This window comes from Pelobates fuscus, chromosome 5, assembly GCF_036172605.1.
Source record: "Pelobates fuscus isolate aPelFus1 chromosome 5, aPelFus1.pri, whole genome shotgun sequence".
Taxonomy (NCBI): domain Eukaryota; kingdom Metazoa; phylum Chordata; class Amphibia; order Anura; family Pelobatidae; genus Pelobates; species Pelobates fuscus.
Genome location: NC_086321.1, coordinates 38,071,058 through 38,093,743, shown reverse-complemented (window position 1 = coordinate 38,093,743; position 22,686 = coordinate 38,071,058). Strand labels below are relative to the sequence as shown.

The 22,686-nt window shown below is 44.5% G+C and overlaps 1 protein-coding gene across 2 annotated transcripts in view; it reads left to right on the top strand.

The window, feature by feature from the left end:
• Positions 1–21,967, top strand: part of ATG10 (autophagy related 10) — a 110,335-nt gene extending 88,368 nt beyond the window's left edge. For both annotated transcript variants that reach the window (XM_063456763.1, XM_063456762.1), the window contains 3 exons: positions 11,112–11,200; positions 14,671–14,761; positions 21,370–21,967. In XM_063456763.1, coding sequence (XP_063312833.1) covers positions 11,112–11,200; positions 14,671–14,758 — 177 coding nt within the window. In that variant the 3' untranslated portion in view covers positions 14,759–14,761; positions 21,370–21,967. The remainder of the gene's footprint in view (positions 1–11,111; positions 11,201–14,670; positions 14,762–21,369) is intronic.
• Positions 21,968–22,686: the final 719 nt, after the last annotated feature.

The following is a 22,686-nucleotide window of genomic DNA, read 5'->3' as shown; positions in this document are numbered from 1 at the left end:
TAGTAGATTATCAGCTGGTGCAGGGCTGCCTAAGCATCATCGGCATTGTAATTTATTGTCGGCTATATGGGGATCTTTTTGCCAATGCTATGTTAGGCATTAAAGATGCAAAAAGACTGCGGACCGACAAAAAGCCAATTGTCATCCTAGTCTGTCCATTTGCTATTTAAAAGCCAAAGTAAGCAGATGTTTCTGGTGATAAAGGCAGAGTGGCCAGGAGTCTGTTTAATGATGTACCTGCATTCCATTGTCTATGGATTTCTTTTGTATCCCCCAGAAGCAGGGGACCAGAGGAAAATCAGTGGGTGGCCTTTCCGTTTGGTTCCTGGAATTCTGGGAGAAAACTATCTGCCCTGAGCAATGCCTTTGACATTACCATTTACATTTTACCTATGTGAAACCCAGACAGTGGCCCAACTTTACTAGTTTTCAACCAAACGATGAGAGTGCTGCCGTATTAAATATAGAAGTCTTGGTCATATAATAGCATCACTACTCCTGCTCTCTATTGCATCTTTTTTCTTGTGTGTACATTGGATGTGCCTTGGAGTAAATGGCATAAGACTGAAATAAATATAATTCTAGACATACAGACATTTGAACAGCAGATGGTGGTATTGGCATGCTGTTGCTTTACTCTGAGGCTGTGAGTATTGTATAGCAATAAAGGTATAATGTTACGGATAGATTTGACAACAGTAGATTCTAGAGGTGTAAAGGAAATATAGATAAATTTTTATTTCCATTAACGTGTATGTTTACAGACACACTAGTGCAGGGGTAGGCAACCTTTTAGCAGCACTGTGCCGATATAGGATTGTGATGTCCCTTAGCGTGCCGATCCTATTTTTTTTAAATTGAGGTGTGTATGCTGCCGTATTCTGCTTGTTATTTTTACTGTAATTGCTTTGTATCGTTGGATTTGTGCGTATATGTGCTATTATATTGTATATGTTCAGGAGTAGTTTATGGTATCGTGTATGATGCATATGAATGTGGGCTGTGTATGAGGGCTGCTTGTGGATGGATATGTCACATTGTGTGTTTGGTAGTGTGTGGGGGCTGTTTGGGGTATTGCATGTGAGAGGCTGCATGTGGGGTTGTGTGCATGTATGTGGATAGTTAGTGGTGTTGCGTTTGTGGGGATTGTGTGTATGTTTGTGTATGGGCTGTTCATATTATTTGTATGAGGGGAGGCTTATTCTGCATTTCTGTGTATATTTAGCAGTATGTGGCCTCCCTGGGTTCCAGTGGGGACCAGGCTGGCCAGGTACAGGTCAAGGACAGGAGCTGCAATTGCAGCTACAAGCTGCTGTACTACAGTGTGGATTCCCATTCACAAGTGCTGGGAGGAAGTGATCTGAGATCACTTACTCTATGTGCTGCAATGCATAAATTGAGGATTGTCCTTTACCACCTCTTCGAATTAGCAGAAATCTGAAGTTTCACTGGGACTCCTGATAGGACAGAGCCTGTTTGGCTCTAGCAGCCTTAAGTGCCGTGCAAAGTCACCTCGAGTGCCGTGCATGGCACTAGTGCCGTAGGTTGCCTACCCCTGCACTAGTGTAAACTACATTCACTCATTGTAGCCAATTATGTAATTTTTTTGATCAGATATAAAGGTGCTCTTTGCATAGCAGAACGGAGACGGCAGCAAATACAAGTTTGTTTTTCTGTTTCCTTAGTTGTTTTGTTTTTAATTTTATTTTTTATGACTTCCGCTCCTGTTACAGGGCTGTTACTGGTGATATCCAATGGGCAGGGAGTGTGCTGAGGCATAAATTCATACCCCAGTGTCCTCTTTTGCAGTTACTGATGAAAGTCATTGGGTAATTCTGAGAATTAAAGATACTTTAGCCATGCAGGTCCCTCTCAGGGCTCTATTCTGTTGTAGAGTGCTAGTGTATGATGTCATATGCCAGTGATTGCATCTATAACACAGGATTCTGGACCGGAAGAAGGAAAGAGAGATCTGTGCATTTAGGTTTCTGTACTCCTGGTTTTCCTATCACTTTCACATCACAGGATGTCGATGGAGATGTTTTGTAAAAAATGGGAAGAAACAGGAATTGAACATTTTACTGTCATCATCATCATGAAAGTAAAGTCTGCAATTAGCACAAACAAGATTGTTAACTTGAAAGGTGGCGTTCCCTTTTTCCAGGAAGATTGAATAGGCAAAAGTGAAAGGTTCCTTACCTTGCCTGATTGAGAGCTACCTACTGGGCAGATGTGGAGAGACACACTGTGTGTGGCCTTGAGAGCTGCTTCCAGCAGGCACTATCCAGAACAGCGGTTTAAACAGAATGACTCTTGAAGTTGTAAGAAAATTGAAGATTATATTAGCTTTAGTGTACTAATAATCTTAATTTTAGTAATGACAGGAGGCGAATATTTGCATATCTTTCTTTACTGAAAACTCCAGCAGCATAGTAACAGTAACAACCAATGAGAAAAAAGATATGCTGCCCATAAAAGGGTCTGTCTATGACATCATTTCCTCTTTCTTTGAGGCGAAAAAATAACAATTAACATATAAACAGATCAAGTTAACAATTCAATAACATGGTAGTAGGGTAAACTTTGGTAGATCCATGGTATGGCTGTGTCGAAGGTGATTCTTTATCCCGCAGGAGAGATTTTCACGCTGAAAGGAAAAGAAAAAAGTGAAAGGTTTCTGGCATGGCAGTATGTCCGCATATCAAAACATTAATCTGAGCACTAATGACTATTAGGTTGCCTAGTCTACAGTTAGATATAGTACTGTATAATACAACGTGAGAAAATATGACAACCCGCCATCTATTTGATGAAGTCTGATAGGTTATACAGTTCATACATGGTTAAGAAACAGCGTCTAGATCAGAAAACATATATAGACAATCGTCAGTATGCTTACCTGAGCACTAATACCTGATCCTGTCAGATCCGAGAATAACCTGGGTGGGATACTATAGGGTGGGAAATATTCGCCTCCTGTCATTACTAAAATTAAGATTATTAGTACACTAAAGCTAATATAATCTTCAATTTTACCACATGACAGGAGGCTTCATATTTGCATTTTTAAAGCTTAGAATTTATTAGTGTGAAGGAAGCATGAGATGTTTGACGGAATTAGAACGTCCTGAAAGTACTTTCTCGTGACCAGTCTGCGCAGCGCATGATGTCGGTTAGCGAGGCGCCCGCCGTGAAGGCTAGGGATGCAGCCGCCCCTCTGACCGGGGCGCCGTAATGAGCATCAACTCCTGCCAGCGATAGTAGCCAGCGAACCCATCTAGCCAGTGTGGTCGTAGACACCGTTCCGTGGGGTCTTGCGTAGGAAATCAAAAGTTGACCCTTCGAAATGTTTCGAAGGGGGGCTGTGCTTTCCGTATATCTCATCAGCGTCCTAACGACGCATAGTTTGGGATCTGATCCAAAGTATGGATAAGATACCGAGGTGGAATCCGATTTGGTCCGTCTTGTAATGGAGAAGGTAACTCCTTCTGGAGTGAGGGAGAAACCGTCCATGTCGAATGCTCTAACGTCTGACACTCGTCGGAACGAGACGAGGCATAGCAACAGAGTCAGCTTGGCTGAAAGTTGCTTCAGAGACAGATAAGGGTTATCTGGCCATGTCCTAAGAAAATCCAGCACCACGTTTACCTGCCAGAGGTTGGAGTATTTGGGTGCTGGTGGTCTCGTTAGTTTAGCGCCCCGTAGTAATCGGCATACTAGTGGATCTTGACCCACTGGTCTGCCTTGTACCGGGACGTGTGCCGCTGATATGGCTGATCTGATCACGTTGAGGGATCGGTAGGATCGCCCTAGCGTGAATAGATGGGCTAGGTAGTTAAGGATCAGCGTGATAGGGGCGTTAAAGGGATCGGCGTCCCGTTCCATACACCAATCACTCCAGGCTGCCCAGGCGGATATATAGCATTTCCTGGTGCCTGGAGCCCATGAGTCCCATAGGAGTTCTTTAGACGATTGTGACAGGCCATGTACTGACCAGGCACCCCTGAAATCGTCCAGGCCACCAGTTCTAGTTGTCCGTCCAGGATGAGGGGGTGTGGTTCTCCCCGAGGCCCTGTCAGAAGTAGTGGGAAGACAGGGAGTAGTAGGGGGTGTCTGTGGGACATCTCCAGGAGATCTGGGAACCACGGTTGGCTCTGCCAAAGGGGGGTTACCAGTATGAGAGAAATCCTGTGAGTGCGTACGTATCGTATTACTCGTGGTATCATGGAGAAAGGTGGGAAGGCGTAGGCTCCTAGGGTGGGCCAGTCCTGTAAGAATGCGTCTGCGGCTTCGCCCTTCGGGTCTGGAAGCCAACTGTAGTATCTCGGTAGTTGGTTATTGGTCCTGGAGGCGAATAAGTCTATTGTTAGCGGGCATGTCCCCCGTTGTAACTCTTGGAACATTTCTTTGTTGAGTTTCCAATCGCTGGTGTCTCGCCAGTGGCGTGAGAACCAATCCGCCGTCAGGTTGGAGGTTCCTGGTAGGTATTCCGCCTGTAGTGTGATGTTCTGTCGCAGGCAGAAGCTGTAGATGTCCTTTGTGGCTTCTGTCAATGCTCGAGACTTCGCTCCTCCCAGGCGGTTGATGTATTGCACCGCTGAGATGTTGTCCATGCGGAGCAGGATACAGCAATTCGACTTGTCCTTGGCCAGGCTGCGGATGGCGAAGGATCCTGCAATCAGTTCCAGGCAGTTGATATGAAGGTTGGTCTCCTCCTCCTGCCATGGGCCTCCCGTGGAGGCGTCTGTGCAGTGAGCTCCCCATCCCCACAAGCTGGCGTCCGATTCCACGATGAAATCCGGGGATGAGCCGAAGATCGCCTTGCCATTCCAGGCTTGTATGTGCAGTAACCACCACCGAAGTTCCGTTCTCACTTCCGACGACAATGGGATCCAGTGGTCGTATGAGTGTCCGGTGCGGAGGTATGCCGCCTTCAGCCGTTGCATGGCCCTGTAGTGTAGCGGGCCTGGGAAAATCGCCTGTATGGAGGAAGAGAGGAGCCCCACAATCCGGGCGAGCATCCTGAGTGGTAGTGTGTCCATCCTCAGAACCCGTCTGATCTCTTTCCTTATTGATGCTATCTTTGCTGACGGGAGGCGTAGGACACAGTCTTTTGAGTCTATGTCGAAGCCGAGGAATTGAATTGACTGGGAAGGAGAGAGCGCCGATTTTTGTCTGTTCACTACGAAACCCAAAGATTCCAGCAAGTGAACGACAAATTTTGTCTGCAATCGTAGTCTGGAGGCCGATTCGCAGAAAATTAGCAAATCGTCCAGATATACGAGACATCGTATGCCTTGGGTTCGAATGTGAGCCATCACCGGTCTCAGGAGCTTCGTGAAGCACCACGGGGCCGAACTGAGACCGAATGGCAGACGTGAACTGGCACGTCCGTCCTCTCCACAGGAAGCGGAGGAAACGTCGGTAGTGTACGTCTACTGGCACGGACAGGTACGCGTCTTTGAGGTCCAGACGTGTAAACCAGTCGTCTTTGATGAGGAGGTCCTGTAGCAGGTGGATTCCCTCCATCTTGAAGTGCCTGTATACTACAAATGAGTTTAGTTGCCGGAGGTTGATAACCGGTCTGTAGTCGCCTGTTTTCTTTTTGACCAGGAAGATGTTGCTTATGAAGCCTCCTCCTTCTGGCGCGTATTGTACTGCGCCTTTCCTGAAGAGTGTGTGTTCTTGTTCCTTTGACATGTGGATCGGAGGAGGGGTTCCGATTTGAATGGGGTCATCGAAGAAGTCTATGACGAAGCCTCGTACTGTCTGTAGTACCCAGGGGTCCTTGGTAATCAACTCCCAGTTCTGAAAGAAAAGGGACAGGCTGCCTGCAATAAAATGCGAAACATTTTGGGGTGTATGTGAACTCACCATTGGAGAAACGGCCGCGTCCTCGGCCTCGAAATCCTCTAGATCTCCCAGTTCCTCGGAACGCATAGGGTCTCTGCGTCGTAGATGGGAAGAAACTTTGGGATTGTGTGAATGGTCTGGAACCTGAGGACCAAAATCGGCTGGTGGCACGGTTCCGCTGCCGACCAGCCCTTCCAAAAACACCTCTTGTAGTTGGAGTATGAAAAACTTGTTTGAGTGATGTTTGGGCTTTATTCAAAGTGGTGAATAGGTTTACGTGTTTTTTCAATTCTGCGATGAAGGCATCGCCAAACAGTTGTCCTTGGGCTTTCGGCCCAAATTCCTTCGCTCCGAGGTCCAGGAGCTTGCTATCGATGCGGATTAAAACCGATTTGCGTCTTTCTGTGCATAATGCGGCATTAGCATTGCCCAGTAGGCAGACCGATCTCTGAGCCCATTCCCGTATGATATGGGGATCTAGTTGGGAGCCCTGGCTGAGGGCTAGGTCTGCGAAATAGAGTATTTTTGCAATGGGGCCGAGTAAGTCCAGCAATTTATCCTGTGTCGCCTTCATGCCTTTCTCCACCCCTTTACGGGGATCTCGGCCTGAGCGGGACATGAAGACCATCACTGTATTGTCGAATTCAGGCGTAAGTGCCACCTTATCGGGTAACAGAGGTCTGGGGCATTCGGCCCAGAGGCGTGCTCGCACTTCTCGTTCCAGCGGTCTGCGCTGCCATAAGTGAATGAATCTTGTCAGGTGTTCTGGTAGGTTCCATTCGGAAGACCGCGGGTGTCGGATGGTACGCGGGTCAAAGAGTGGATTCCCTTGGTCATCCATAAACACTCCATCTCCGGCCATATCGGTGAGGGTATTGTTATCCCTGTCTCCGTCGGTGGTGTCTAGGAAAGTCTCCTTAACATATCTCGAGGAGGTGGGAGGTAGGTCCTGCCACTCTTCTTCTTCGGACATTGAATCATCCCCTTGCCACTCGTCGATCACGTCTAGGGTGCGCGGTACATATGATTCCTCTTCGTCGGAGGATTGAAGCGGTTGGGGTGCGGGTAGTTGTCGGCCCGTGTTCTTGCTCCGTTTAACGGGTATTTTGCTCCTAGTCTTAGTGGACGGGGGTCTCGAAGCCTTGCGATGTCGCTTTGTCTTGGCCGTCTCAGAGCCCGAAGCTTCCATCCGTTCTGGGGGGATCATGTCGCCCTTAGGGGTTGAGCCTTCAAGAGGGCTTTTTCAACAGAAGCCGCTACTGCGGCATTAATCATGGCTTGAAAGTCTTGACTGGTTTGTGTGTCTTCCATGATGTTTAGTGTGTTTCTCGTCCTGTAGGGCGATAATGGAAAATCAGTGGAGGCAGTGGAGAAGAGTCAGTACATGTAGTGACAGACTCTTGGTACAACTGGGGGCCGCCCAGTTCGAAATTAATTAGAGAGGCGTATATGTATGGGCTGTCGCCTAAAATAGAGGCCGCCTTCAGTATGAGCTCAGTGGTGGTGTATAGTTGGGTTCGCCACAGTTGTACACCAGAGCTGTATGCACGTTATGTTAATAATCAGGGTAGGATGCCAGTGTGGTAAATTCCTCGTGCATATACTCAGGGTTCACCCCGGGTGGTGTGCCGTGGTAACCAGAGGACACCCACATGAGATAATGGTCAGTGACCTTGCATGCATATCTGGGGGGTCACCCCAGGTGGTGTGCCATGGAAAAAAGCCCAGAGGACACCCACATAAATTTGTACTGTCAGGTACAGTGATATATTGCGACCCGTGGTGGGTGCTGTAATGTAGTATGCCCTTGGAGGGTACAGTAGTGCAGTATGACCCTGTACAGGGTATGGTAATCATATGCCTCTTGTTAAATAGTAATAGCATGCAATACATATAATAATATTCAGTGTGAGGTGTAATACTATCTTGTATTTCCGTTTAATGCCTCAAGATTCCAAAGTACAGTGGTGAATACAATATAAATATCCAGTGTATAGCTAAACATCACATCCAAGTCCAAATATATATATTTTTCTTGAAGAGAAATGTCACTTTAAGGTGTTGAGCGGAGATCGGGTGATTCCCGATCCGCTGTATTGAAAGGGAGGCGGCCGCCGAGGATCTCGCGGGTCGCGAGATCCAAGATGGCCTTCGGCCGTGAGTGCCGCCGACCGCGTGTGTTCGCTCGCGGTCGCGGGAGGAAGGTGCGGCGCGCGAACAAACCCTAAGAGGAACAAATCTACCCTGGAATCCACTACCTGTCCCCACACGACCCCCGAGAATAAACCGGTTCGGTCCGCGTGGCGAGCGCGGCACGGGCAGCCGTGACGCCCGCGGACCGTCAGGTAACAAGGGAAACAAATATACAAATGCAGGGTGCAGATACAAGGAGGGGGAGCAGGGAGCAGAGTAGAGAGCCAGGAGTATAAGGGTTTGTGAGAGAGTAAATGTTAAACAAGTGTAAAATTAGGTAGTCACAGAGAGGGAAAAAAGTACTCTGACCTGTAGGCTGGAGCAGCAAAGAAAGAGGAAATGATGTCATAGACAGACCCTTTTATGGGCAGCATATCTTTTTTCTCATTGGTTGTTACTGTTACTATGCTGCTGGAGTTTTCAGTAAAGAAAGATATGCAAATATGAAGCCTCCTGTCATGTGGTAAAATTTGAACATGATCGCTTCCTTTCACAAACAACATTGTCTCCATAACAGTGGAGTAACATTGTTTTGGGAAACCTCACACGTGTGGAACATGTGGAAAATGTACACATGAAAATGTCAAAATTACAACGCCGACTGGATTGTTATCAGTCCATTTGTAATAACTGGTATCATTGCAGTGCCTCTTACCTAATGCTGTATTGATGCATGGTCCAGCAGTCTACCACATGTAGTAAGTTTGAGCTTCACTTGGCTGACACTCATAGGAGCAAGCACCTCCTTACCCCAAGTCTCCCATAACCTTCAACCCCACCGAACCATATACTCCCTAACAGGCCCGGACTGGCCATCGGGCAAACCGGGCAAATGCCCGGTGGGCCGCGATGGCCACGGGCCGGGGAGATCCAGCCGGTCTATGCAGGGCCGGCGCTATCCGAGCGCCGGCCCCGCTGTGTTGCATGAAGGGCCGGTGGGGAGATCGAAGATCTCCCTCACCGGCCCACATGCAATCAAACGCGGCCGCCGGCGGGAGAGAGAGGGAGGGAGACAGCCTGCCTGGAGAGAGGACCCGGCGGAGCTCTAACTTGCAGCTCCGCCGGGTTTCTCTCGCGAGATCCGTCCGTTGCCATGGCAACCGGCCGGGTCTCGCGAGAGTGAACTCTAGCCCCAAAGGGCTAGAGTTCACTTACCACGAGGACCACCAGGGATGGATGTCAGCAGCCCCCCCTCCCCTCCAGGCTATAGGTAGGAAATTAAGTGTGGGGGTATAATACCTGTTGGTTTTTTTTAAACTTTTATTATAAAAAAAAAACCACATCAATATTGGCATTTACCTGCCTCCCCCAACACATTAGTAATACTAATGATTTAACTACTGGAGGGGTTAAAATATATGTTTATTATTATCATTGTATGAGGGTGATGTGTGTTAGGGTATTATTTAGGATACATCACCCTCATACAGCTTCCTAACACACATCACCCTCATACAGCATCCTAACACACATCACCCTCATACAGCATCCTAACACACATCACCCTCATACAGCATCCTAACACACATCACCCTCATACAGCATCCTAACACACATCACCCTCATACAGCATCCTAACACACACCTCCCTCATACAGCATCCTAACACACATCACCCTCATACAGCATCCTAACACACATCACCCTCATACAGCATCCTAACACACATCACCCTCATACATCACCCTAACACACATGACCCTCATACAGCACTCTAACACACACAGCGTCCTCACAAATCACGCTAACACACACAGCACGCTAACACACACAGCACGCTAACACACACAGCACGCTAACGCACACAGCGCCCTAACACACACAGCGCCCTAACACACACAGCACCCTAACACACACAGCGCCCTAACACACACAGCGCCCTAACACACACAGCGCCCTAACACACACACCACCCTAACACACACACCACCCTAACACACACAGCGCCCTAACACAGCGCCCCAACACACAGCACCCTCACTCACACACACAGAACCTTCACACAGCACCCTAAAACACATCACCCTCGCACAGCACCCTAACACACACACACCACCCTCACACAGCATCCTAACACACACAGCACACACACACACACTGCACACCTCACACACACAGCAGCCCCCAAACACGCTGCACCACTCACACACACACACAATACTACACACCAAACATATATGTATATATACTACAGAACCCCTCACACACATACTGCACCCCTAAACACATTAAATTCCAGACAATCCATAGATTCCTAACCAACTCTGGATATCTACAGATATACACACACTAGATCTCTATATACACTCTGAATCCTCTATACACGCACACACACACTCACTAGATCTCCTATACACACTCCTGAGTCCTTCAAACACATACTAGATCCCCTACACACAGACGCTGCACCACCTACACACACACTACATTTCTGACATACACACTCTGGATCCCCTATGCACACACTAGATTCCATCTAAGCAAACACATAGTGTCTCCATAAATGGGATACAGTGAGTATCCCAATTATGGAAACCCGTGAGACAAGTTTCAAGCAAACAGTGCAAGCATGTTATTAAATTTGCTTGCACTGTGCAGAACAAATACAGGGCCTTTTTCTCATGCCCTGGAAGAGCATTGAACCAACATGCTCACTTTGAGATGGGGCGTGCTTGTCATTGGGGATGACAAAACACACCCTATCTGGCCCCGCCCCCTTTTCAGTGGGCCGCTGTGAACAAAAAATGCCCGGGCTGAATTTTTTTCCCAGTCCGGCCCTGCTCTCTAACCCTAGGTATCCATTAATACCCTCTATCTTCACCCAAATCTTAACGTACCCTACCTCTACTCTAACTTTCATCAAATCCCTCCCTAAACACCATATCCTCACCTGGATACAGTTTAAATAGCTGAGTTAATGTCACTATAAAATGGCTGACATTTAAACAAATGTTTCAAAAGTGACGTTTTATAAATATATGTAAATACGTGTCTTGCATCATAATGTATACTTCTGGAAACCACTGTATTAAAGTAACATTTATTGATTTTTATACTCATTTCAGGAACATCCAATTCTTGGACAGCCATTTTTTGTACTCCACCCATGTCGAACTAATGAATTCATGTCATTGATTCACGGAAACACAAGCAGGTAGGAGCTGGCTCTTTATTAAACCTCCTTCCTCAGACACAAACATACCTCCCGTTATAGCCATCAGTATTTTATGCCTTGCCACTTATATTACTCTGTTTTGTTTAAGAGGACAACATTCTTCTTCTTTCTTCTTTTTCGTCTATTTCGTCTATTTTTTTCGTCTAGTTTCACACACAATCATACTAAACCTGTCCACTTATGAGACTTACAGATCTAGAGTTGTTGCTTCTCTCATTCAAGGAGATTTGCCCAACCTTTCAGTTATTTTACTACTCCCTTTGGTTTTATCCAAAATGCATAATCTGTGCTCTTCGCTAATCTGTGCTGTATTAGAACATTTATCTAGGTGCTAATGTAGCAAGAACTGCAAGAATTTAGTCCTAGCAGAAGCCCTTTCTTACCTAGTCCCAATGTTGGTGCTCCAGATGCATGGTAGAAACACCTTCCTTATGTGGAGCTTGGTTATCCATGTTCTGACATGAACATTGCCATGGAGATACTTGCTTAGTCCCTAGCGCCAGAAGCGGCTCTATAATTAGGGCAGTTAGGCAACTGTCTCAGGCCTCATGCCCCGCTAGAGTCTTGCTGTCACTGTGAGTGTAACAACCAGGACCTCTTGACTCTTGCCTCTTTTGGCATTGCAAATTTTAGAGTCTTTTCTGCATAGAAATGAACTCTTACTCCAGTTGTTTTTCAGGTTTTTGTCTGAGCCAAGAACTGCTCAGTATCTGCCTGATTGGGCTGTGACAATTGAAGAAAGAAAAGCAATTTGCCAATAAATGCTGTAAAACACATTACTAAAATAATTTAAGTTTTGTCCCTACCCTTGTCCACAACATGTTGTGGAAACATATTATCCCATTTATGTGTCCTGCTTTTCAGACTCAATGCCAGTGGGTGAATTCTCAATAGACTGGGATTGCAATGGCCATCATTACCTTCTTAGCGTTACCAAGCCAGGTTCTGATCTGGATTGGTAAAGTAAGCAGTGAATGACACTTGATCAGTGCCAGTAACAGTTAACAATTCACACAGTCGGTGGAGAAGAGAGGAATATTGAATATGTGCCCATCCTGTACCCCTGCTAGGCTGAGTGTGTGAGTTATGGATTATTATTGGCACTGCATAATTCAACATCATTAACGCATTAATCCTACCAGTAAAGACTTAACATCTGTATCAAGATCTGGACTGGTGGTCTGAAGCAGTAAGTAATGCGGGAGCGTTGGCAGTGCCACCATCAGCTAATATTTCACATAGAGGCACTCGGTCAACAGGAATGAAATGTGAAAACTTTCACATTCGGTAACTTGGCTGATAACGTTTTACTAGTAGTTTGTTTATTTTTTATATTATTTTCACCCTTTTTAGGCTGAAGGCTTGCGTTAGAATTATGGTTTTATACTGGCACTCTGCAAGCGCTCATAATGCCTCCTTAGCAGTACCAATACAGATCAAGGCACTCATTTCAATCTATGTCTGGATCTGGTAGGTAATGTGGGCACTTTCAGTGCCAATATCAATCCACAATTTACACAGAGTCATTCAGCCAGTGGTCAGCTTAAAAATAAATACCAAAATACAGGTACACGCTTAGGACAGCATCCAGGATTGGGGATTTGCTGCTGAGTTAAGTTTATAGTACTAGTTGCCATTTCCCCCCCATTTTATCTAATATAGTTTGTTTCATTGTATCTGTGTGTGTTTTCTGAAAATATGGGAGCGCAGTGTTTATGCGTGAATGTTATATTTAACTCAATTAAGAGATCGATGTTTCAGTGTGTAACCCAAACTTTCATCAGGATGAAAGTTTGGGTTACAAACTGAAACGTCGATCTCTTAATTGAGGAAAATAAAAGTTAAGTTTTACTTTTAATACCTTTGGAGTCCTGGGAGTGCTATCTCTATGTTACCTGGTTATATTGATGCTGACAAGCACCGGGCAAAGACACCAGTAAGTTGGAGTGCAAGACCATTTCCTTGTTTTGATATATATATATATAAAGTGCTGAGTATGTATGAGTACAATGTGTATATGTGTGTGTGCTCAGTATGTATGAGAGCAGTGTGTATGTGTGTGTGTGCTCGGTATGTATGAGTGCAGTATGTATATGTGTGTGTGTGCTCGGTATGTATGAGTGCAGTGCGTATATGTGTGTGCGCTCAGTATGTATGAGAGCAGTGTGTATGTGTGCTCGGTATGTATGAGTGCAGTATGTATATGTGTGTGTGTGCTCGGTATGTATGAGTGCAGTATGTATATGTGTGTGTGCTCGGTATGTATGAGTGGAGTATGTATGAGTGCAGTGTGTATATGTGTGTGTGCTCGGTATGTATGAGTGTAGTGTGCATATGTGTGTGTGCTCAGTGTATATGAGTGCAGTGTGTATGTGCTCGGTATGTATGAGTGCAGTGTGTATATGTGTGTGCTCGGTGTATATGAGTGCAGTGTGTATATGTGTGTCTGCTATATATATGAGTGCAATGTGTATATGTGTGTGTGCTCAGTGTATATGAGTGCAGTGTGTCTATGTGTGTGTGCTCGGTATGTATGAGTGCAGTGTGTCTATGTGCTTGGTGTATATGAGTGCAGTGTGTATATGTGTGTGTGCTCTGTATGTATGAGTACAGTATATATTTGTATCTCCCTCCCTACACAGTTTGCGAACCACTTCTTTTTAGAAGAGCTATAATTTGTTTTTGCCATACCACTAACATATCTAATAATCTTCCTTTGTACATGTACCTGGGTAGCTGGAGGGGTTTTGTTGTCTTGGGTTGGTGGAGAAGTGGAAGATATGCATGTTTGTACAAGTTGGCCAAATGGGTGAGAAATTGGCACCTGACCCCTATGCTCCTGTAACATCAGAAAAAGGTATTTGCAAGAGGTTATGACCTTCATAGGTTTAACATGCCTACACATGCACAACAGCAACTTCACGTCCTTACTGGAAAAGCTTTTTATGTATTTACTAAGCTGTGATTTAATAACTACATTTGCACAGGAATAAAAAAAAACACATCCCACCTACATGTCCACTTAGGTTCTTCTAGCCCAAAGTATTCAAATTTGGTGTTCTTCTAAGGACTGCTTGCAGCATATGGGCTTCCCTATAAATAGTATGAGCACTCCTCTCCCAATACCGCTAAAGCATCAACCAATGGCTTTTGCCCTCCGTTCTGGCTTTCCTGTAGCGGAATGTTAGGCTGGATGCCAGCTGTGAGCATCAGGCACATTGCCTGCAGTTCATCTATCCCTGTGGTTAGAGCGTTAAGACTATCCAGAAATAAGCCAGCTATTCAAGTTTTATTTTCTTACCATCATTCTTATGAAATATAAGGCCATAAATTTTTAAAATGCATTTCTGCCAGAAATCCACATGAACTTAGGTGAGCGTACTACTACTGAACACAAGTGGCTTTACAGAAATATAATCTAATGAAAACATGTTGTCTTTAATTTTCAGGAATGGAAACTACATTACATCATGGCTAAGTATAGTAGGTCCTGTGGTTGGGCTAATGTTGCCATTAAGCTATGGAAAAGCCATGTGAAAGGTAACTGTATTATTTTCTCACTCAATATTATAAAAATATAAGAAATCCAATTATGTGTGTGTGTTTATATATACATACATACACATATATATATATATATACCGAGGGGCTGTGCATGCATATGTTGTAAGCAAGAGATCACCATCACACACACACATCATGCTCAATCACACACACACAGCACACTCACACACACACAGCACCCCACACACACAGTACCATCACGCGCACACAGCACTCCTCACACACAGCACCTTCACACACACAGTTTCCTCACACACTGAACCCCTCACACACACAGCACTCTCACACACAGAGCACCATCACGCGCACACACAGCAGCCCACACACACACTCACAGCATCCTCACACACTGCACCCCTCAAGCGCATACATAGCACCCTCACACAGAGCACCCTTCACACACAGCACCCTTACACAAACACAGCAACCTCACACAACCTCACACATACAGCTCCATCACACACTGTAACCCACACACACACAGCACCCAAACACTCTTCTCACACACACCTTTCACCCCTCACACACATAGCTCCCCTCTTACACACACCCTTCACCCCTCAGACACACATACTGCACCCCTACACACATTACATTCCAGACACACACTAGATCCCTTACACAACTCTGGATCATCTATACACACACACACACACAAGATCCCTATATACACTCTGAATCCTCTATACACACCTACACTAGATTTCCTATGTACGTTCTGGGTCCTATAAACACACACTCGATCCCCTACATACACACACACACACACACACTGCACCAATATTCACACACTCTGGATCCCCTATACACATACTATATTCCTTGAAGAAAACACATACTACATTCCCTAAACACACACTCTCTACAACCTCTACACACACTACATCAGCTACACACACACACACACACACACACATACTACAGCCAGGGCCAGATTAAAATAGGGGCTGATGGAGCTGCAGCTCCAGGCCCAGGCCCAGGCCCATGGAATAGGCCCATGGAATAGGCCCATTGATTTAAAGAAAATATATATATTTTTCTTTTTACTTTTTTTTCTTTTTACACACTTCTCTTAGGATTGCCACCTGGCCGGTATTTATTTGAGCTGCCTGGCCGGTGCCGATATTGCAGTAATACTGGCAAAACAAATACTGAGACACTAGGGGACACTGAGACACTAGGGGACTCTTGGGGACACTAGGGACACAATGTCCCCAACTGTCTCAGTGTCCCCATGTCTCCCAGCCAGTGTGCCTGGTGTCTCAGTGTCCATATGTCTCCCAGTGTCTCAGTGTCCCTAGTGTCTCAGTGTTCCCATGTCTCCCAGTGTCCCTAGTGTCTGTGTTCCCATGTCTCCCAGTGCTCACATGTCTCCTAGTGTCTGTGTCCCCATGTATCCCAGTGTCCCCTAGTAACATGGGGACACTGGTAGACACGGGGACACAGACACTAGGAGACACTAGTCAACATGGGGAGACATGGGGCACTGAGACACTGTGATATATAGGGACACTGTGATACATAGTCTCAGTGTCCCCAAGTGTCTCAGTGTCTCACAGTATCCACTAGTGAAATGGGGACACTGGGAGACATGGGGACACAGACACTAGGGGACACTGGGTGACATGGGGACACTGGGTGACATGGGAGCACTGGTGGCAATTCATCTATACAGCAGAATCAAACTGTAAGTAGTTATTTGGTGATTTCACAGAATTTTCTCTTATGTCACTCCTTCTGATTTACATCATGTGATGTCACGCATACATAATTAGTTATGTATTAGCTTCTTTTCCAAGAAAGGTGGCAACCCTAAATACTCTTCTCATACTCTTGCTTAAGTATGGAAATTTAAGAGGGATATAGGAAAGCAAAACTTGTGTGGACTAGCTGAAATGAAATTAGTTAAGGTAATGCTGACTTTGGTGTCTCTAACACTGTGGCATGTTCCCTTTCTTCTACACTCACTACATTCACATTTCTCTGTCTCATACTGTATACCAGGAGACAAGTGGACATGTGAGTGCTAGGGGACAGTCCTTAGAAAGCATGGAGCGAGTGCACCATTAGACGCATTTATGCCAAGCTCAGGATGCTGTTGGCCAGCATGCATGATTGGCAGGCAGTCTGACATGCATTCATGCCAGGCTAGCCTTCCAATTCTTTGGGCAGACATGCCTCCTTTTTGGGCATGTTCGTCTCTTTCAGGAGTTCTGGATGCATGATCCGAGTCAGTGGCCCACCCTTTTACATTGCCCATTGACTTCCTGCTTCACTGGACTCTGCTGTTAGGGGGTATGGATTTACTTGAAAGATGAAAGCATGAATTAGAGAGAGATTAGCATATTTTAAGAGAATCTGAGTTTTCTTATAGCTGCATCCTATGAGTTTCCCTTCAGCAACATCTCTAACAGATACATAACGATTGGGAGGTGTGACTATTTTATTGTTTTTGGTTGATAAGATTCTGTACTTAGGCCCCGTATAATTGTCAGCACCAGGCCCACTGGGCTCTTAATCTGGCACTGACTACAGCCTATATGCACATTCTCACTGCATGCCCTACACACACTATGCGGCGGCAGAGGCTTTGAGCTGGAGCCCAAAGAAAAATCTAATAACCCCAATCCTTAGGACCTCTCTTAGCAAATCTTAAACTACAGGAAAAAGAACATGCTACATTGCTTGGTATTGAGAATCAGCAACCTGATGTAAAAAGGAAACAAAATAAATACTAATATCCTGGTGTAGCGATCTGGGTGCTATAGATCCCTACATCTGGGGATTCAGCTCCAAAATTCCAAACACCAGAAACACCTGGTTGCCGATATCAGCTGTGTATTCACTGTTACAGTAAACAGTAGAATTCAAACAATGCTGAGGAGCCTCATGGGTTGTGTGGAGTGTGTCCATAGCTTGCACAATGGGGACTTTTTAATCCCAAGGGCTGAATTTCCATATCTCTCTCTCTCTCACAGCACATGATTATATATTGCAGAATACCTAATTTGCCTCTAACAACATAAAACCTGCTCTTATGAGATTAGACCACTTACATAGACATGCATCCACTTCGGCCTCTTGGCAGTGCAACGCTTAAAGGAATATTGTACCTGTAGCAGACAGTGTCAGGGCTGTCCTAAAAGACTGTACTATTATTGCAATTCGTATATTATTTTTATTCCTATGGTTAAAATGTATGTGGGATTCGTATAATGGTTCAGTAGTTTTCATCCGTACTCCATACGAATGTAAACTACCGAACCCATAGACCACCTCAGAGAGAAGTGTGTACCTTATTAATCGTTTACACTTCTCTAACCGCAGGTTAATTGGTACTTTAGTGCAGTATCTGGGTGGCCGCTGTTCGGGATACGAACACGTGGCGCGGGCATCTTACGCACGAAAATCTCAGCGGTGTTTGGTCATCGAGTGTCTGGAACTCAAATCGGACACTCGATTACCCGAACACCGCTGAGACCTCCATAGCTCCGTAACTCACGAACGTGAAGGCTAATCAGTCTCCCGTTCGGTAGTTTCAAAGTACCGAACAAGGGGATTCATACGAATCCAAGATTAATCGTGGATGGCAATATTTAATGTGTATTTTACCTCCCGAACGAAGACCGACCGCAGGGCCAAAACCTATGGAACTCTTTTCGGATACCACCTTGTGTGCGGTCGATCAAATTATACCCTCCACCTAACTCCCGAACCCCTGGACCGATCTGGGTGATTTTTGGATATGTTAGTAACCCAGATCAGGGCTACCAGGGGGTACCTGTCAGGATCGGGACAGGGATCCAACATGCAGAGTACAAACAGTAGCCAGATACGTATACCGGACCTTAGAATGGCCGGACTAACGTAAGTAGTACAGTATAGAATGGTCAAAGACAAGCCGAGGTCGAGGGTAACAGAAGACAGGTAAGCGAGAGACAAGCCGAATCAAGGGTAACAGAGATAAGCAGAGTAAGGTAAACAAGCCGGGTCAAAACCAAAAGGGATAATAGAATACACAAGCACTGAGTGACTAGAACAAGCTAGAACCACGACAGGGCAATGAGCTAATGAAAGAAGCTCTGTTAAATACCCTGTTCAGAGCAGTAACCACGCCTCCGAGGCGTCCTGATTGGTCCTGCAGCAATTGAGTGACAGGTCGTTCCGGAGGAGTGTCCTGATGACAACTTCCTGCCTAGATGCTGTAAAAGGCAGTCACTCCCTCGCGGCCGGCCTTGCATGACCGGATAGACCGTGGAGAAGGGAGCCATCAGGCCGTCTGGATGGAGGAACAGCTAAGTCTCTACCTCTTTCAGAGGTAGAGACCACAGGTACCCTGACAGTACCCCGAGGATTATTGTAACTACTTGTTTTAGGGTAAATTCAGAACTGGGGGGAAACTACAGTATGTGTAATGGGATTAAGTGTCATACTGAGGGGAGGAGATGTGTGGGAGGTAACGGTTATACTATTGGTTACTGTACTAATTAATGTGAATCCCTCCCTTGCATGGGAGAATGCTTTATAAGGAGACTGTGTGGATTAAAAGTCAGTTCTGTTCCTGATGCTGTGTGTCGTACAGTTATTGGGAGTGCTGTTGGGATATTATTGGATTATTTTGTCTGCTGGAATCACTACTCTATGGATCTATAATACTTGTTCCTGAGCCTCACTGGGATCTATAGTGGAGGTAACCTGTGGAATATCAGGCCTCCGCTACAGTACCGTTAGGAATACTTATATGTTTTCCTAATGCTGCAGCCTAAATATTCATTCTTTGTTTTAAGACCCCCCAACTTTAATGTCAAACCAGTTATAAACGAGGTAAAGATTTTTACTTTCCTTTTCTCCAGAACCGAGTCTCCTGATGTCATCCTGGACACGTGCCTTCAGGATAATGGTCCAACCAATCCTCCTCATAGAGGCAACCGTAAGGGCATGCGCAGTGCTTGCCGCAATGTGCCAATAATACTCTATGGCAGACCATGACATCACATATACTAGGGTGCAGTAACAGTTGAGGCTTTCATACCCCGAGGGCTTGGAAGTGTGTCATGAAGCATACTAATTAGATAATGTAATTTGGGGCCATTAAAGAGACAACTGTAAGCACTATAACAACTTTATTTCATTTACACACATTAGTACACCAAAGAAATTTACCATCTTTAATTGACGAAAAAAAACTGTTTAGAAAAGAAGGTATACTAAATTGTTGTTCTAGTGAAAATACAGTGTATACAAATGTAGTTTTCAGTATTTTTATCTTTAACCCAAATATAAGGTAACGCACACTGATGGAACAGTGTAGGAGACACTGACTTACTGCCTTAGGATATGCCTGGGTACACCTGGTATATCTTTGAGCGTTGCCTTTTACACTGCTTACAGAAAACATGGGCAATCCTACTGGGAGTCCTGACACTCAATTCAAATCATTTGCTTGGAATGATGCGTTGTCGGTAATATGCCACATTCCGTATCTGATATTCAGCAGTGCTGCTGCCAACAGACATATAATACAAGGATTGTGAGATCGCTATGTTCTCCTTAATGGCTTTGTGGATTACAGCAGAATAAATGCCACATTGTCTAGGTGTTTCTTTCTGAAGTTATCAAAGATTGCCAAAAACGATTCAACACACTGTAATTTTAGCGCTTTTATATTTTCACTCTACGGGGTTAATCTCTTTATCTGAAGCTTTCCGTATCATCGATATTTACAGGTATTTAGTTTTGCTTTAATGCCGATACTATCGTTCAAAGAAACAACAAAAGAATTAGAAGCTGATAATTTGCTCTAATTATCTGCAAAATGTTCCTCGGATTAACATTAGCAGCAAATCATTGAGCTTTGTTTAGGCCATATTCATATCTCGTTTATTTGTTACTTTGCATTGTGTCTGCTTCTCACTAAAAGTGGGAACACGGGAATAATATAATGAAAGCACTAAGCAATTGTATCCAATATTAAGTGTCCCATATGGAGGGAGCATTTAGCTGCTGGTAAAAGGAGATGACTTTGCTGGTAGTGTTTGCATGCATTTCGTAATGCCGGCCAATTAGCGGTGCTGGTTTCATCCCTTGTTCTTTATTTCCATATTACTTTACAGTTGCAGATGGAGCTGTTTGTTTTGCTTCAGACGATTTAGCGGGTACAAACCGATGACTTCCCAACTAACAAAAGCGATTCTTAGTCTTCTTCTCCAAACTATTGATCTTTGTTCTCGAAACTTCATCTGGAAGATGTTATTTCAATTATCCTAATTCATAGATTTTTCTGATGAGAAGGGTAAACACAACTGAAAGAGTGACATTTGCCTTATTTCTACTGATGGGGGCTATAAAGCCTTGCTCTCAAGTACTGTTGGCAACACAATCGTGGTATATTGCCAGAACATGTGGAACGAATAATCCAATTTCCTTTGGATTTTGTTTATCCAAGTTGATTTACAGGCAACCTCAATATTTAAATATTTATTTCCTTGTGTACATCTTTAGAATATAAAGCTGCATTCACTCTATTACTTTTTTTTTTTTTAACTTCCCTAATATTAACCTTTTGCTTTAATTTACACTCTCAGGCCAGCTTCAAGACGGGTGATGACCTCTGCACGTCTGAGCCTATGGCCTTTGGTCAAAGGGGACAAGGATCAGCTGAAAGCAGTAGAGATCGCTGATGTGTGTGTTGAAAGGCACTGGCATTACTGCTGCAAGGACGTGGGCATGGAAGAACAATAGATGTAATATCCGTGCACACAATGCTTTTATAATAACAGCCACATCATGCAGACATATGCATCAACATTACTTGCTGTAAAATGTCCCATACTCTGGAGATCAAAATCTAGCAAGAAATCTATTAAAAATAAAACACGAGGCTGTGACAAGTTTTGTGAAGAAAGGGTAATTCTTCATGGCTCGAAAGTGCATTATTATTATTGTTATTTGGTGTGTTTACAAAAATTGTGAAATGTTTTAAAACAAATACTGCAAACATGTTAAATTAGAGCTTAAAGAGACACTTCGGAGCCTCTAAAGTACTTTATATGTGAAGACTGTGTCCTCTTTTTTTATTTTACAAAAAGTTCAGATTTCAAAATAAAGTGATACTTTCATAAATTAACCTTGTTACACCCCCCTGATATTTAGTAAAAAAAAAAAAAAATCAGTCCTGTTACTTCCTGGTTGTTTAGCTCAGTGGAGCTAAACTGAAAAGGCAGGCAATTGGTTATTGAGCTGCATTGGGAAGTCTGTGATTGGACAGCAACAGAAAGGGGAGGGCTAGAAAAGGCTTCAGACAAGAGAACTGCAGCTTTTGCAAGTTGTATGTAAATATACCCCCAAAGGAAAAAAATGCATAATTAAATGCATTCACGTTTCAGTTAAGCATATATCTACTAAACAGTATTTTTTTTCTGGGGGATTTCGACATTGGAACATCATTTCCACTTAAAAGTATAAATAATGAAAATAAAATCACAAGTTTATTAATTGGAGATTAATAACGAGATAAAACTTGTACTGGCACCTAAAATATAATTTTTTTTAAGGAGTATAATAAAAATAAAGGTGATATGTTTGACATAATATATTCCATTTTTATATTTAAAATAAAAATCAACTGCAAGTCCTATCAGTTTTTTAGATTTATACTTCAGGGTTTTGGGGGTATTTTGTTATGTTTATGTGTAGTGATGTCGCGAACACGAAATTTTCGGTTCGCGAACGGGAACTTCCACAAACGTTCGCGAACCGGCGAACCGGGCGAACCGCCATTGACTTCAATGGGCAGGCGAATTTTAAAACCCACAAGGACTCTTTCTGGCCACAAAAGTGATGGAAAAGTTGTTTCAAGGGGACTAACACCTGGACTGTGGCATGCCAGAGGGGGATCCATG